The sequence below is a fragment of the Cyphellophora europaea genome, assembly GCF_000365145.1.
Source record: "Cyphellophora europaea CBS 101466 unplaced genomic scaffold supercont1.7, whole genome shotgun sequence".
NCBI lineage: Eukaryota > Fungi > Ascomycota > Eurotiomycetes > Chaetothyriales > Cyphellophoraceae > Cyphellophora > Cyphellophora europaea.
In genome coordinates this window covers 847956-864136 of record NW_008481813.1, presented here as the reverse complement: position 1 = coordinate 864136, position 16181 = coordinate 847956, and the positions used below count along the sequence as shown (strand labels likewise).

The 16181-nt window shown below is 53.9% G+C and overlaps 8 protein-coding genes across 8 annotated transcripts; 5 read left to right on the top strand and 3 right to left on the bottom strand.

Moving 5' to 3' along the window:
• Positions 1-24: 24 nt before the first annotated feature.
• On the top strand, positions 25-1248 carry HMPREF1541_07410 (uncharacterized protein; the record flags this gene model as incomplete). Its single annotated transcript, XM_008721734.1, has 1 exon — positions 25-1248. One exon carries the CDS (start codon positions 25-27, stop codon positions 1246-1248), a length of 1224 nt encoding a protein of 407 aa, XP_008719956.1.
• A 2333-nt stretch (positions 1249-3581) lies between these two features.
• Positions 3582-4316, top strand: HMPREF1541_07409 (uncharacterized protein; the record flags this gene model as incomplete). Its single annotated transcript, XM_008721733.1, has 1 exon — positions 3582-4316. One exon carries the CDS (start codon positions 3582-3584, stop codon positions 4314-4316), a length of 735 nt encoding a protein of 244 aa, XP_008719955.1.
• Positions 4317-5072: 756 nt separating this feature from the next.
• On the top strand, positions 5073-6700 carry HMPREF1541_07408 (uncharacterized protein; the record flags this gene model as incomplete). Its single annotated transcript, XM_008721732.1, has 2 exons — positions 5073-6475; positions 6529-6700. 2 exons carry the CDS (start codon positions 5073-5075, stop codon positions 6698-6700), a joined length of 1575 nt encoding a protein of 524 aa, XP_008719954.1.
• Positions 6701-6856: 156 nt separating this feature from the next.
• On the bottom strand, positions 6857-7953 carry HMPREF1541_07407 (uncharacterized protein; the record flags this gene model as incomplete). Its single annotated transcript, XM_008721731.1, has 3 exons — positions 6857-7155; positions 7206-7692; positions 7747-7953. The coding sequence occupies 3 exons, from the start codon at positions 7951-7953 to the stop codon at positions 6857-6859; spliced, it is 993 nt and encodes a 330-aa protein (XP_008719953.1).
• A 1185-nt stretch (positions 7954-9138) lies between these two features.
• On the top strand, positions 9139-11040 carry HMPREF1541_07406 (uncharacterized protein; the record flags this gene model as incomplete). Its single annotated transcript, XM_008721730.1, has 1 exon — positions 9139-11040. One exon carries the CDS (start codon positions 9139-9141, stop codon positions 11038-11040), a length of 1902 nt encoding a protein of 633 aa, XP_008719952.1.
• A 48-nt stretch (positions 11041-11088) lies between these two features.
• On the bottom strand, positions 11089-11916 carry HMPREF1541_07405 (uncharacterized protein; the record flags this gene model as incomplete). Its single annotated transcript, XM_008721729.1, has 1 exon — positions 11089-11916. One exon carries the CDS (start codon positions 11914-11916, stop codon positions 11089-11091), a length of 828 nt encoding a protein of 275 aa, XP_008719951.1.
• A 351-nt stretch (positions 11917-12267) lies between these two features.
• Positions 12268-13894, top strand: HMPREF1541_07404 (NADH-ubiquinone oxidoreductase 51 kDa subunit, mitochondrial; the record flags this gene model as incomplete). Its single annotated transcript, XM_008721728.1, has 3 exons — positions 12268-12621; positions 12672-13659; positions 13725-13894. 3 exons carry the CDS (start codon positions 12268-12270, stop codon positions 13892-13894), a joined length of 1512 nt encoding a protein of 503 aa, XP_008719950.1.
• Positions 13895-14232: 338 nt separating this feature from the next.
• Positions 14233-15924, bottom strand: HMPREF1541_07403 (uncharacterized protein; the record flags this gene model as incomplete). Its single annotated transcript, XM_008721727.1, has 1 exon — positions 14233-15924. One exon carries the CDS (start codon positions 15922-15924, stop codon positions 14233-14235), a length of 1692 nt encoding a protein of 563 aa, XP_008719949.1.
• Positions 15925-16181: the final 257 nt, after the last annotated feature.

The following is a 16181-nucleotide window of genomic DNA, read 5'->3' as shown; positions in this document are numbered from 1 at the left end:
TGTACAGCCATTCATGCGGTCAAAATGACGGAAGAAGACCTCGACGGGCCTGATGGCCATCAATCCAATGGCAGTGCCGACACGAGAACCTCACAGCCACGACGACGAAGTGCCGTACGCGCTCTGATCCAGGACTTTAGCCCGGTCTGGGTGACCTGGAGCATGAATACTGGAATTCTTGGTCTACTGTGCCACACCCTTCCCTACCAGTTTTCCGGCTTGGGTATCATCAGCAGCGTCTTGTTTGTCATCGACTTGGTTATATTCGTTCTCTGCAGCACGCTCATGGTCTTACGCTTCCTTCTCTATCGCAAAGCAGCTTGGACTGAGATCACTGGCGACGTGAATGAGCTGTGTTTCATGGCTTGCTTTCCCATCGCCTGGATGACCCTCACCACTTTGACCGCTCTCATCGCCAGCAACGCATACTGGGGTGGACACGCATTCACAGTCCTCGCCTATGTCATGTGGTGGATCTCGGTGGTCTGGGTCCTGCTGTTTGGCATCGCAATATACATCATCCTGACCCTGAAGCCACTGACCGAGGCTCGAAACCTAAGTCTGGCCATCATATTGCCAGCTGTCGCAACTAGCACCGCCGCTGCCGAAGGAGGGCTACTGTCAATATACTCCAAGGACATCTCAGCTAGACTGGCAGTCCCCATGATCATCTTCAGTTTCATGCTGGTTGGCGTCGGCTTCTTTATTGCCATCCTCGTCTACGCACTGTTCTTGCAGCGGATCCTGGTCAATGGTTGGTTCGATGGCGTGAGAAGACCATCCTTGATCATCCTGCTTGGTCCAGTTGGCCAGTCAGCCACAGCGCTGATGGCGCTCTCCACAGCGGCGACCAAGCATTTCGCTGAATACGGGAGAGGTATATTCCTCCAACAGCAGGCCGCTATGGCTCTTCACGGTGCATGTATGGTCTTCGCCCTGATGATGTTCGGCCTGGGGCTGTTCTGGACACTTTGGGCCCTCTACGCAATACTACACGCCGTCTTTACCAGGGATATCAAGTGGACACCAGCTTGGTACAGTACCATCTTTCCATCTGGCACGATGTGCAGTGCTATGATACTCTTTTCCGAGCAAATGGACAGTCCGACCTTCCGCGTATTGGCTACAGCTTTGTTGATTATCTTGGTTGTCAACACGCTTGTCAATGCCGCATACACTCTCCGAGGAATAGCACGGCGTCAGATCCTTATTGTGCGGGAAGACCCTCGCGTGAAAAAGGAAGGATAGCTAAGTGCGAATCATGAATGGCGCACAGCCTTTCTACAACTGTCCAAGATCCTTTTATCCTCATGCCTGATCGATTTCTCGAGGTGAAACTTCGCTGGTCGAAAATAGCCATCACTGTCGATGCTTTGATGGATCTTGAATGATTGAATGCCAGATCGATTGTTCGAGGTCCAGAAGAACCTGGCCCATTGATGATGCTCTTACCTGCCTGCTAATTTACATGACTTACCTCATATTCACGCTGAGCCTGCTTCACTCCGGTGGCCTTGTGGTGCGTCATTGCGGTAATTCCAAACGGCCAATGTGGGATAGCGTTATCAAGACAAACGGACTACCCTGCCGACAAATTATAAAGCGCACACCAACTCCTGGCGTGTGCAGAGTTACCTTTCCGTTAACCACTCTTGTAACCGTCACACAAACCATCAACGAAACCACCATCACGAGCAATATGCTCGGGCTGCATATCGAGATATTCGTGATCCCGAAGCCGCATCTCTGAGAACACCGCTACACCCACCAAGCAATTAACAGGCAACAGGGCTCCAATGACCGGCTTACTGCATTTACATGGGCGCTTGATCCCGAACAACGTTGGGGGCATCTGCATGAGATTCGCTATTCAGTCCAGCATCGAGGTCTTGAATAGCAATATCTGGAACGGTCACGCTTCATCGACATGGCATTTATACACTTCACAAAATGGTTGACGGATGTCTATGCCGCTTCTATTCAAACTTAATTCCTATCGAGGGCTGAGCAGTAGCATGGTGACTGCAGTCAGCTATTGTCTGTTCCTACTGATTATGCGGCCCACACGTCACTCTCAATCGACGTGCTCGGTTCGAGGTAAACGATCAGGCACCTTTTGTCTGCCGAGCTCGAAAATATATAGTATTACCAGGTATCGCCGGGCTGCTCGGCTTTTGCATCTCCAAATCCGCTCGATCAGCACCCGCTACTACCGCTGGCTATCCACGGATTCTCGCGATCCACCTTCGAAGGCATCAGAGTCCGCCCGACTTCCTCAGCATGGCACTATCCCACGACACTCGAAAGGCACTGTTTGCCATTTCTTCCCGGATCGAGACTATCTCCTTATCCCGCGCCGACTTGCGTTGCAACCTAAACATAACGAGGGCTTTGACTCAAATCCGCAAAACGCTGCTTGGAATCGCCTATTCCAACGAAGCAGGCGTGGGCCCCGGGCTCGCTGCCTGCCGGACATGCCACAACAACCACGAGACGCCCGCGCTCCTCCTCGAGAACACGATTCTCAGTCCCTTCCACAACACCGACAGGCCGACCGTCTATGTCTTCTGCTCTGAGTGCAAGGAGACGTCCAAGCTCCACCATCCAGAGATCGACCCGAAAACCATCGACTGCCCCAGCTGCGCGGAGCGGACGCACCGCGTCAAGACGCTCGACCAGAAGTACTTCCGGTGCGCGATCTGTATGGAGGGGCTGAAGAGAAGCGATTTCACATTCGAGCAGGAGATCTGTTGCAAACATTGCAACAAGACCTATTGCGGGCACTGTTATGGCTCGGAGGAACGTCATGGTTGACTATGGTTTCTTGTCTTTGCAAGTGTGAGTGCTGCAAGAACATCTTGCGGGGTGTTTGAGACGATCGAGGGGAAGTGGTCATGGGTGGAGGATGGAAGTATGTGATTGACAGGCAACCCGCCGAGGCTGTGGATTTATTTCGTTTAGTCATACGATCGAGACTCGTTAGCAGACAAAGGACATTATGTCTTCAGAGTGAGTGGTAGATACTGAACGCAGATGCTAAACACTTGCAATACAAACCTCGTTCTCAGACCACAGCATTGTCAGGCGCAGTTCCAGTCCTTCTGACGAGAAATGTATGTAACTGCACCCAACGCTGTGCGCGATTGTCATGATGCCCCTGGCAGGGCTGGTGTCGTTTACACCGTTGATAGGACTAGCCTTACACTGGTGCAAGTCCAAGGGCCGATCAAGATGAATGACACTGCGGAGCGGAACGCTTGGCGTCGACTCCTTGATCGACAGCCTTACGCGAGCGTCGTTTCGTTCAAGGTCCACCAAGAACCCTCCAGGGTACCCGTTGAACTGAGACTGAGCATTCCAAGGCTGCAGTCTCGACTAAAGACCTAGTCCTTCTTCTGCGCCGTCTTTTGCAAATACCTTCCTCAGGTGTATGAGCGTGTCGATCCGACGGCGTTCTCCACAGCTCCGGATGGCGATGGCTTTCCCCTCACCCTTGGACCCGATCTGTACAGACTTCTGCCGTCGCCACACGACATTCGACTAACACAACTATCGCCAAGCGGGAGCCTCCCTTGGACCCAATGCGTGTTCTCATCACCGGCGCAGCCGGCTTCATCGGCCAGGAACTCGCCAAGACCTTGCTGCTGGACGGAACACACGAAGTCACATTAACCGACATCGTGGAGCCACCCCTACCCTCAAACACAGCACATGGACATCAAGCACGCGTGATAACGGCAGACCTACTCGAGGCGAGCGAGACGCTAGCCGCCGAAAAGCCCGACGCCGCGCTCCTCTTCCACGGCATCATGTCCTCCGGCGCCGAAGCGGACTTCGAGGGCGGGTACCGCGCCAACGTCGATGCCACACGGGCACTGCTGTTCGCCCTGGCCAAGTCCAACCCGGGCCTCCGCGTCATCTACGCGTCCAGTATCGCCGTATATGGCGAGCCGCGGCCGAAGCGGGGTCTGACGGAGGCGATGCCCGCTACGCCGGAGTCGTCGTATGGCTGCCAGAAGGTCATTTGCGAGACCTACGTCAACGACCTGACGAGGCGGGGCATGATCAACGGCATCTCCCTGCGCATACCGGGGATCACGGTGCGAGCCGGGGCGCCTACGGCCGCGGCGTCGTCGTTTCTTTCGGGTATCATTAGGGAGCCGATGAATGGGCAGGTGTGCAAGGTCCCGCTTTCGGATCGGCAGTGGAGGACTTGGGTGTGCAGTCCGCGGACGCTGGTGGACAATATCGTCATCGCGTTGGGCCTGCCGCGCGAGGCATTGCCCCTGCATCGACGGACGGTTCTGGTTCCCTGATTCGCCGTGACGCTGCAAGGGATGAGGGATGCATTGAGGGAAATTGGGGGGAAGGACAAGCTGAAGCTGGTGAGGGAGGAGGACGATGAAGGTGTGAAGAGACTGGTGTACTCATGGCCGGAGGAGTTCGACAACTCTCTAGGCTTGTCGTTGGGCATGAAGCAGGACGAGTCGTTTGTACAGATTGCGAGAGATTATTGTGAGTCTCTTGGGTAGATTTGCATCTTTGATGCCGTCCCAAGCCCAAGACTTTTTGTTCTGTATTTCTCTTATGATCCAGGTCGGTCAATCCCTGCATTCTTGCGAGCAGGGGGGGGGCCAAGGGTCCGCCTTGGCTGAGCAACGAGTCGCGTCTCCTCGACTGCCTGGCCATGCAAGACGGATTTAAGAGAGTCAGCCATAGTGGATGCCAAGCATACCACGCGTCGCAACTTGCAAGCTGTATCCGTCACAACAGTCTGACCTTGCACAAACATCCTCAGTCCGCGGCAGTCATGCATACCTTCGCATTGGTCGAGCGGGTGGCCTTGGCGTCAAGGCAACCAGTCCAGAGTCAGATGTACCCAATGATCTCTCTTCTGAGCGTCCCCAGATGGGAATCGACAGTATCTCTCCGGTTCTTGCTTACAGACTGGCAGTAAGTCGCCGAAATCCTGGGTATGGTTCCACGAGTGGGCCGTAGTACTATTTAATGAGATGTGCGGCACCACAGCAGTGCTGCAAACTCAATGAGTCAATCAGAAATGCCGTGAGATGATGTCGTTCATTAATACCTTGAGTACTACGCTGGCCAAGATTCTGCCTGATACCACTTTTGAAGCCATCGCGTGGGTTACTATTGCGCTCTGTGCATATACCATTGGCCTTGGCATCTACCGGCTCTACCTGTGCCCTCATGCTCGCTTCCCTGGCCCAAGCCTCGCGGCTCTCACTTATTGGTACGAGTACTACTACGATGTGACACTGGGAGGCAAGTATATCTTCCGCATCGAAGAGCTGCACAAACAGTACGGTCCCGTGGTCCGCATCAATCCATACGAGCTCCACATCAACGATCCAGACTTCTTCAGCGAGATCTACCATAACAACAAGTGGATCACGCACCGAGACAGGTGGTACAACCTAGATCACCTGGGCGATGGCCTCGCGTTCACTATGCACCATGACCTTCACCGAGAAAGAAGAGAGCCTCTGGCACCTTATTTCTCCATGCAGAGCATCCGTGCGCTAGAGCCTCGCATCACGGGCGTGGTCACCAACATGGTCACACGCATGCAGAGAGCGCTGCAAGATGATGAAGTGCTCGTCATGTATAGGCTCGGGACCGCGTTTGCAATGGACGTCATCACTGAATACGCCTTCGGCAAGGAAGGAGCCACAAACATGATGCTGAAACCCGAAATGGGGGCAGAATGGAGCGACATGACCAAGGAGACAATTCAGGTAAATCCATTCGCGCGGCAGTTCAAGTGGCTCACCGCAACCCTTGCGACTCTTCCTTCAGCATGGGTGCTGCGGCTGAATCCCAAACTTGCAGGTTATGTCCACTGGAAAGAGAAACTGCTCGAGCAAGTTCGGAGGATCGTGGCCGAGCACTCAGAAGCGAACGATGACTCCAAGGGCTCCGGATACGAGGACAACATCTTCCACCATCTCCTGGACAGCGATCTGTCTACGGCTGACAAGGGCGAGATGAGGCTAACGGACGAAGCCAGTATGATCGTCGGTGCCGGAGGCGAAACAACAGCCCAAGTTATCGGACGGGCCTTCTACCACATCCTTGACAATCCAGAGGTATTGGTAAAGCTCAGAGCGGAGTTGATAGGGGCCATACCTGACGCGAAGGTGATGCCATCACTGCGAACGCTGCAGAACCTTCCTTACCTGTCGGCGGTTGTAGAGGAGGCAGTCAGGATCGCTCTGCCGTTACTGGCCCGGTCTCCCAGGATGTTTGAAGACCATGCACTCCAGTTCGATGGATGGAGGATCGAGCCCGGCATCGCCGTCTCCACTTCACCGTACGTGGTCAGCACGAATGAAAGAGTCTTCCCCGAACCGTTCAAGTTTAGGCCTGAACGATGGCTCGGAGACGCCGGTAAAGAATTACAAAAGTACGCAGTGACATTTGGCAAAGGACGAAGAGGCTGTCTGGGCAAAAAGTGAGTCATCAATGCATATTGACAGAATCCTACCTGCTAATCAACACCTGCAGCTTGGGATATGTTGAGCTCTGGTTCGCTCTCGGCGTTGCCTTCCGCAGATTCGAGCTTGAGTTGTACGAAACGACGATCGAGGATGTCACGGTCGTCCATGATTTCTTCATTGGCGTGACTGAGTTGTCATCGAAGGGAGTCAGAGCTAAGGTCGTTCGAGAGTTATCGTAATTTGTCTGCTGAGGCCGAACGGTTCTGAAACTGGAACTCTTGGAATGTCTTTTGATACTGCATTGACTCACAGCCTGCGTTATGTGCTACGAGGAGCGTGATCCTGATCTGGATCTTGCTCCATTTTGACTGGCCTCCCGCAACCTCGACAGTCATTCATTGCACACTCGCCAAGGCATCGCGCAGAGACTGCTCAAGCGAAGTCCAGCCCGCTGGTTGGTTACATCGTTTCAGTAGCTCCTCAGCCCTCTTGCTGGGAGGCTTGCTCAGGTCTTTGCCTATGCCAGGAATATCATCGGCAAATTTTCTGTCGGGGTACAGGCGTCGGATGATAGCGAGGACTTGGTTCCAATTATATGGCTCCGCGTACGCAAACAGTCGCTCGTTGTTGACATCGTGCTCGGTCAACGCCATCAAAAGTATCTTCGCATCGTCTCTCACGTCAACGAAATGCTCTGCAATGCTTGTCAGAAGATGGTTGTCTCAACAAGTACAGGTGGCTTACGTGGCGGCAGGGGTAGCAAGATCTCAAAGTTACCGTCGAAGAACATCTTGGGCCAGCCGCCTGTAGAGGGAAGTCCCTGCTGCGCTGGAACCAGACTAGGACCGAAGTTGGCGTTCGGCAGAACCGTGTTGAAGCCGAATGAAGGCTTGTTGTCAGCGACCCACTTCCACGCTGCCCTCTCAGCTGTTGCCTTGGAGGCAGCGTAGACTGACCACATCTTGGCCTGTTCAAAGGGCTCGGTATACGCTTGTTTGACCGCCTCGTCGTTATAGCTATCAACAGGTATAGTCCATTCGACACTGACTTTCGGATCAGACGCAGCCGTTGAAGATGAAGTGTAAACGAAGCGCTTGACCGATGATTGCGAGGCGGACTTCAGTAAATTGACAATGCTTTTGACTGCCTCAGAAATATAAGGCTCAGGCTTGCCGGTAAGAGCCGTATCCACAGCTACGTGAATGACTCCAGACACATCTGTGGTCGTCAGCTACGGAACCAACCGTGGAAGGTGATACCCGCTCTCGAGATATTTGTCCAAGACACCTTCTGCCGCATAGTGAAGAATAGAGATGCGCTCGAATCGTCCCGTTCCGTATTTGTTGTCAAAGTACTCTTGAAGCCACTGCGTGCTTTCGAGGTTCCGTACACTTCCCCGGACTCGATAGCCTGATGCGAGTGCTTGATCCGCGGTGTGGCTACCAATATATCCGTTCACCCCGGTGATCAAGATCAAGTCGTTCTTCTCCATGGCGTTGGCAGTATAGAATAGGCTCGTGAATGAGGTACGAATGGGCTTCGGTCCATCCGAGCAGGCTCCGAAGAGCAACGAGTGGTCGACTTTATATTCCTGAAGTGCCAAGATTGGTGCTGACGGAGGAACATCAGGCCGACTGGCCCTTCTAGGCAATTAAACACGGGTACACTCGAACACCGACCTGGTGGAGCGACGCATTATGACAGTGGAGACACTTGCCTATGCTGTCGGACTGGGGATACACGACATCGGCCCTAGGTAAATAAGTGCGCGGTGACATCTATACGGACGTGGTGAACGTCTCTCTTGGCATGGGCGGCTTCGGTGTAATGAATGCCCCGTCAAAGTCCAGATCTTGTTCGATAGCTAGCTCGATCCCAAGCTCGGTCTAGATTGTGTAAGTGTTCAGACAAGAACGGCCGAAGCGCTCAAAACTGGAAATGAGGAGAGATGTTGGAGTGGTCAAATCCGCCCTTGGATACAGTTGTATCACAGTACATTACCGCCGAACAGGGGTGCGGCAAAGTGCATGTTCCACCACGCGAGTGTAAAACTTGGTCTGACTATCTGTAAGCACTCAAAGACGACTGTGTGCAGCCGAAGCGATCTGGCATTCACTTGCAGGAGGGGCTGATGGTTGTCAGAATTGTTGCCTCTGCTGATCATCAATTGGAAGCCGGAAGCCATGATCCTCGATTGGTGTCCTTTCTTTTGATGACACGATTGCATGATCATTGTCTGCTCCCATATGCAGCATGACCAACAACTAGCTGAGCGTATGGCGCAGATCATATAAGACCTGTATCGAGTAGTTGAGGAGCGTACGCGAGGTGAGGTCAGATCAGAGCTCGCGAGATGCCATCTTGGCAGGGCTGAGGCCTAGTTTCTTGGCGCATTTGCCTTCATGAGCATGCACGATACTCATCACATTCCGTTCACGACAACAAGAACGACTCTTATCTATTGAGCCCGACGATCAAACCCATCTGGCTGCCTCAGTCCCGTACGTCAAGTACAAAGGTCATTCGACTCGCGGCTTGTCACGAATACGCTCGAGAGTTCCATCGAAGCCTCGGGAGCAGACACTTTAAAAGAGCCGTACGGAAGTCCTTGACTCACCCATGGAAGTCCCCTGAGCCCGTTTGTCTCAGTGCCCTCGGGCACGTACACTGGGGCACCATGGCACTGTCTCGTGCGAATACCCTCTACAAGACGTTGAAGCAAAACGGGGTTCTAGCACTTCCGAAAGATGGCAAATCCATTACATGGTCTCCGGATCAGCCATCAGGCGCACCGCCTAGCCTGACCATCGCCATTCAAGATGTGTCGAATCTTCAAAAGACGCCCGAGACGGCGAAGAAGGCCATGTTGAAGATCTTCGCCAAGGGGTCAGCTGATGCAAATGCCATCGATCACACCTTCACCTTTACCTCTGCCGAGGCTCGTACAGAGATTGAGGCTATCACGGAGCGCATAAGAAAACTAATCGATGACTACAAGAAGGAGCAGCTCGCTGCAGCGAATTCCAGTGGTGGTCAATCAGCCGCAATGACCATTGCCAATGCCATTTCTGGCGGTAGAGGTGTTGGACAGCTGTGGGAGGACGATGACAAGCTCAAGACCGACGTCAAACTTCAGCAAACACTAATGCAGGAAGATCCGCAGCTGCAAAGAACATTCATGGAGGCGTTGAGCGTCAAACCAGATTCTATAACAAATCTTCAATTCACACAGCAATTTTGGGCATCCAGAGTACATCTTTTACGAGCCTACGCACTGGCTCAGCAACAGAATCGTGGAAGATCCAACGTCTTCTCGGACATCGGCGCGATCGGTAGTGGTAAGACTGTCAGTATTACAAGCGAGCAGATCCACATTATATTCGAACAATACCCGTTAGTACGCAGAGTCTACGACGAGCTTGTTCCAAAGTACTACAACGAAGCCGGCTTCTGGAAGCGGTTCTTTCAGAGTCAACTCTATCTGACACTGCGAGGCATGAAGACGGATGACAGGATCAATCGCAAGGATGAGCACATTGACTCAGAGCAGTATCTTAATGCACCAGAGCTTACAGGGCTCCGGCCTACTGGAGTAGAGCTGCACATCCCCAAGTTCATCGACCTTGAAGGCAACGAGGAGAATCACAGTCAGCGACAGGGCAACAAGCCGGATGTTGAAAATAACCAAGCTAATCTGGAAAAGGCCCCTGTGATCAGGAAGCTGAATGCGCTCAGCGAAAAGCTCATGGCGGTGGTGAGGCAGTCAGAGGCCGACGCATCGGCGCCTATAGGGCCAATGGAGGCAGAATACGAGCAGCTGCGACTGCGAGATCTTGAGGGCGACCCTGAGCAGCATCGAATCGTCCTCAATATTCGTGACCAGCGCCGCTTCTTCAGCGACAACCAAGCGACCGAGGGCGACGTCAATCCGTTCCGTACAGTCGACCCGGCAAAGGCCATCAACTCGGTACTCAAGGACCTCACAAACGCGTTTCCTCAGCCAGGAGTGGGGTCGATACCTATCCCAGAATTTGAAGACATAGACATGGAAGACGACGAAGCACCCAAGGCTTCTGGCGCCATGCACGCCCACAACCACATCATATCCCTGATCGAATCCCATCGCTCCCTCACAACCGCTGTCCCGGAGCACTCAACACTCCCGGCCGCCATCTACGAGCGCTTGACCCTCACGCACGCCACCTCGATCGAGTTCCTGCGGCAATTTTGGTCCGCCTTCCTGTCCGGCGACTCCAGCCGCGCCAACGAAATCACCGCTTTGGTCGACAGCCTGATTCGGGCGACGGAGCGCATCAACGCCATCGCCGAGGACGCACAGGCGAGGAGAAGCGCGCAGATAAAGCATTTTGAAGATGAGGCCAAGCAGAAGGCCCGGCTGACCGGCTCGAGACCTCAAAAGGTAAACTACGAGAAGTTGCAGGGCGGAGGCGATGTTGTGCGGGACCTGATGCAGCCGATTCTGGCGAGCTTGTCCAAGGCGGAGCAAGCGTATCGAAAGGCGTATGCGGAACAGTCGAAAGAAGCGGCGGGAGATGAGGGTACGCCGCAGCCGGCGTAGTGTAGACTGTAACAAAGCTGATATTAACGCTGCAAAGCTCGCTAAGCTCTACGATCCAGTGAAATAGCCTCTGAATCTCGAGAAGGCACTGCGCTCTTCCTCTGGCATGGCCATGCCACTGCTCGTGACATTGCGCATCCCGTCCCTACTACCCTCTTCTTCGAGCCGTCTTCTCAGGCCCTCAAACTGTCCTGCCTGCTTCCCTCTACTTTCTCCTACCACCCAGCCAGGTACGCGATATCGGCCCATGCCAGCGGGTAGCATCTCACCCATCCATGCACTCCCGACGATCCAACCTAACGCGGCGGGCAGTATTTGGTATGGGAATTGGCTCAACGCTAATTGCGCGGCCAACAGATACGTCATGCTCTTGTCACTGAACACTACACCCTTTGCATCTGCGTTGTCTGGCGACTCAGCCGTGGTTGTGAGGATCTTGTACCTGTACAATCGGGGCACCACCTCCGTCCATGCAGCCATCGAAGCGAACACAATGCCCACCAGCCCTGCAGGCATGAAATTGTACGCACCAAACGTGCCCAGCTTCAACACCAACGTCATCAGTGGGATGAGAACGGTGAGGCACGTCCAAGTCACCAGCACGAAAGAAGCATATTTCCTACTGCCCCAGATTCGCTCGAGAACTCGGAATTGGTAGAGGAGGGCGGCGGAGACAAGGACTTCGGTGGCTGAGGTGTAGGCAAGTTGGAAGGTGAGGAGTCGGGAGAACTGGAGGTAGGGCCAGAGGTGTGGTGTTGGCTTGATCGAGGCGTAGTGCTTCAGGTCTAGCACAGAGGTGAGGATTGAGGATGATATCGAGGCGAAGAGGAGGAAGCGAGTGGCAGGTGCGTGGGTCAAGGAGGGAGTTGTCACCATGATGGCGTCGGAGGAATCATAGACTATGTATGTCCGCCTACTCTCATGCCATAGTTCGGTCAGGTCGAGAGGTGCTCGAGAATCCGCCCGCGAGACATGCCACTTTGGTGGTTGGAGAAAAGGCGAAGCAACTGGGGTCCTGGCACTAGTCTATAACTGGCGCTAGCGTCGTTTGTTCCTACCTGACACTCACGTCCCTTCTGATTGGCTAGGAGCTCTCTTAGTCTTCGTGTATGGGGTCATAGACATTGAATTCCAACGACACCCTCTCGCCCCTCGTCCGAGACCAGATCTGATCTTGCTGGCACTGTCCAGTCCATCTGCCAATTCGCCTCGTACAAGCTGGCGCCCATGATCGTCCGAGAGTCAAGACGCGCCGCGGCGAAGGCGGTCGCTGCCGCTCCACGATCAGTCAACAGCTCTGTCGCCGCCACAAGCTCCCTCTCCTCCCAATCCCGGTCCTACGCCACTGTCCAAGAAGGCACCCCCGCGAAACGAACATATGGCGGTCTGAAAGATCAAGACAGGATATTTCAGAATCTATACGGCCACCATGGCGCGGATCTCAAGAGTGCGAAGAAATATGGCGACTGGCACCGCACCAAGGACATCATTGCCAAAGGCCATGACTGGCTCATCAATGAAATCAAGGCCTCCGGCCTGCGAGGAAGAGGAGGAGCAGGCTTCCCCTCGGGTCTGAAATTCGTAAGCAGATCAATCCTGTCACTCATACTTCTAACTAACATACGAGGCAGTCCTTCATGAATTTCAAAGGCTGGGAAAACGATAAGAAGCCACGCTACTTAGTCGTCAACGCTGACGAAGGCGAACCCGGTACCTGCAAAGATCGTGAAATTATGCGCAAAGACCCTCACAAGCTCGTCGAAGGCTGCCTTGTCGTCGGTCGTGCGATGAACGCCACAGCCGCCTATATCTACATTCGTGGCGAGTTCTATCACGAAGCTACAGTTCTACAGCGCGCCATTCAGGAGGCTTACAAGGACGGTCTGATCGGCAAGAATGCCTGTGGTTCAGGCTACGACTTTGACGTGTACCTTCACCGAGGGATGGGTGCCTATGTTTGCGGTGAAGAAACCTCTCTCATCGAATCGCTGGAGGGCAAGGCTGGCAAGCCACGCTTGAAGCCCCCTTTCCCTGCTGCGGTCGGTCTTTTCGGCTGCCCATCGACCGTCACCAATGTCGAGACTGTCGCTGTCTGCCCGACCATCATGCGTCGCGGCGCCAAATGGTTTGCGGGTTTCGGTCGTGAGCGCAATCAGGGTACTAAGCTGTTCTGTATCTCCGGACACGTCAACAACCCTTGCACCGTCGAGGAAGAGATGTCGATCCCCCTACGAGAGCTGATCGACAAGCACTGCGGCGGTGTGCGTGGTGGGTGGGACAACCTCCAGGCCATCATTCCCGGCGGTTCTTCAACTCCCATCCTGCCGAAGAAAGTCTGCGACGATCAACTGATGGACTTCGACGCTCTCAAGGATTCCCAGTCAGGTCTTGGTACTGCGGCCGTGATTGTGATGGACAAGTCGGCCGACGTCGTCCGCATGATCTCCCGCCTCTCAAGCTTCTACAAGCACGAGTCCTGCGGACAGTGCACCCCTTGCCGTGAGGGCTCTACGTGGACGATGCAGATGATGCAGCGCTTCGAGAAGGGTCAGGCACGAGCCCGCGAGATTGACATGTTGCAGGAGCTGACCAAGCAAGTCGAGGGCCATACTATCTGTGGTAAGTTATCTACCCTCATCTCCCACTCCACACCTACCAGGGAATATGAGACTGATTCATGACAGCACTGGGCGAGGCCTTCGCGTGGCCGATTCAGGGCCTGATCCGGCATTTCCGGCCAGAGCTCGAGAAGCGTGTGCAGGAGTACAAGGCTCAAGTGGGAGCCGAGGCGCTGAGTGGCGGTTGGGACCACGATGCGGGAAAGAAGGGCCTGTTGACTTCGCCTGGGCAGTAGATGTGGAGCGACCCACGGTTCGAGGTAGCGGTGATGAAAAATGTAAATATCACATCAGAGACACTGGCATTTTCAGAGAGCTTCACCCAGGCTCTCTCTGTCTCTCTTTCTCTTTCCCTTCTTCTCTCGCGTTACAACAGGCAGATAAGTAAGGAACGAGGCACAGAACCCCGTCATCGCATCATCGCATCATCATCATTATCATCATGTATTGATCAATCTACCATCTACCAATCTTTGCCGGACTGGGTCCCCCCTCATGGCCTTTTATATGGGTCTTGCTCCATTATACTGTAGGGGCTCTCGCTACCCAACATTCCCAAGCGCTAGATTCGTGATCACAAAGACGTAATGGAACAATATTTGCGTCTGCTCGCACCGGTTCCTCTCTGAGACTGGGAGGAGCTATGAGTGGCGCCGTCGTAGTCCACATCATAGCCGCGCTGTAGTTGCTGAGCGGAATCGGTGCCTGAACAGCGCCATAGTGGGGCGGAGCTGCCATTGTATTCAGTCAAATGGCGACTCCCTTCTTCAAGTCTGCTGTGCTCTCGTCTGGCCTCGTTCACTGATTTCTCGAGATGCTCTACAGTTGTTCGGGCATATGGGACCGCGAACCCGTCGCTGCCTCTTTGAGCCAGGTTTTCCCGTTGCGTTGGCTCCAAGTCCAGGTCTTTTGCCATCCAGAAAGATATATCAAGATCGTACTGTGATAGCAAATCATCGAACGTTTTTTCATTCTCCTGTGGCTTAGACAAGTCAATGACACCTTGATCGTAGGAAACAGACTGTCGCCAACTTTTGCCTGCCTCTGTATCGTACCACCACCGGTGAGAGCAGATGAGATGTTCTTGGCAGGCTGGCAGGCTCGTAAAGTCATCGCAGACACAGTACCCTTGAGCCACAAGAGGACACGACGTATATCCCACCCCTAAGTCTTCGAAGCCTCCCGCAGGTACTATGACGGTACCCTGACTGCCGTTCGATTCCGATATGGCTGTCTCCCTGTCTATCTCGTGGGTGGCAAGATTATTTCGCTGCAGCGGCAAGGAGTAGACAGATTCCATCGTGCTGTTCGTATGGCCGCTGGCGATAGACTTGCAGCAGTCTGCAGCGAACAAGGCTTCACGGATTGATTCAAAGGCTTTCGGCGCCTCCCAGAAGGGTGGCACAGCTTCATTCCGATCGGGTACATTCCTCTCAGGTGAATTGTGTCGTAGTCCAGAAGCCCACTGTAGGACTTTTCTGGCTTGTAATGATGAGAAGCCATCGTTCCCTGTCACTGGTGCCCAATGTGTTTGCATCCAGGATTGAGTCGGCCAGCCACTTTCATCGATGTCGAACGGCGGTGAGTATGTGCCTCGCAGGATTCGCACAAGATCTGTCATGGGTTCTAGGCCGACAAGCTCTGATGGGCCGAAGTTCAGGAGTGTACGGAAGCCCATAGAAGACCTCGGCGCCGTTGCAGCGCTCATGAGGGCCTCATAGACCTGTCGTAGGATGGACAAGTTCTTGTCACGCTGCAATGCGTCCAAGGTGTACTCAGCTTCAGCGGCTTTTATGACATTTATGACATGGCTGAGAAGCTCTCCACACGTCTCGGGTCGCCTGCGTCGAAGAACTCTGATGAGCCTGAGGTAGACTCTGGCATACGGATCATCAGCTGGACCCTCTTGAGCAACAGGAAATTCGGGATCGGTCTTGGGAGAAAGGGCGGTACACAGTACCAACAATTCGTCGACATCACTCCGATACAAAGCTTGATTCTCATGGAACGTCTTTTCCAGGGCCTCTATGAAAGCATCCCAGAGGCTCGGATCCTGTCGCAGCTCAGCTACGTCACGGTCCAGGAGACTGAGCGTTGTAGCCGTGGTTGATACTTCATGCAGTCGTTGTTGGTGACGGTTGAGACTGTACTTGGTGGTGAAACGTCGACCACAAGCACAACCCGACCAGTTTGCCTCGTTCACCTCGCACACGTAGGGTCGATCGCCCAGATGCACAGCTTTGATGTGCTTGCGGAGGTCGCCCATGCGAGCAATCTTTTCGTGGCATTCGGGACAGTCGAATCTGTCGGCAGTATGCTGGGACTGGACATGCTCGTTCAACTTTTCTTGTCTTGTATAGCCCGCGGTTTGTTTTTCACAGCCATTAACAGTGCAGAAAAAGCGCCGGGCTTGTTGTGTTGGTCGGGAAAGGGCTGCCATAGCGTGGCACCGCACAAGAAGGCATGGGGTTGCTGCAGAAGTCTGCTGTATCAGCCAGGTAGATAGGAGGAGCTGGTTTGAAG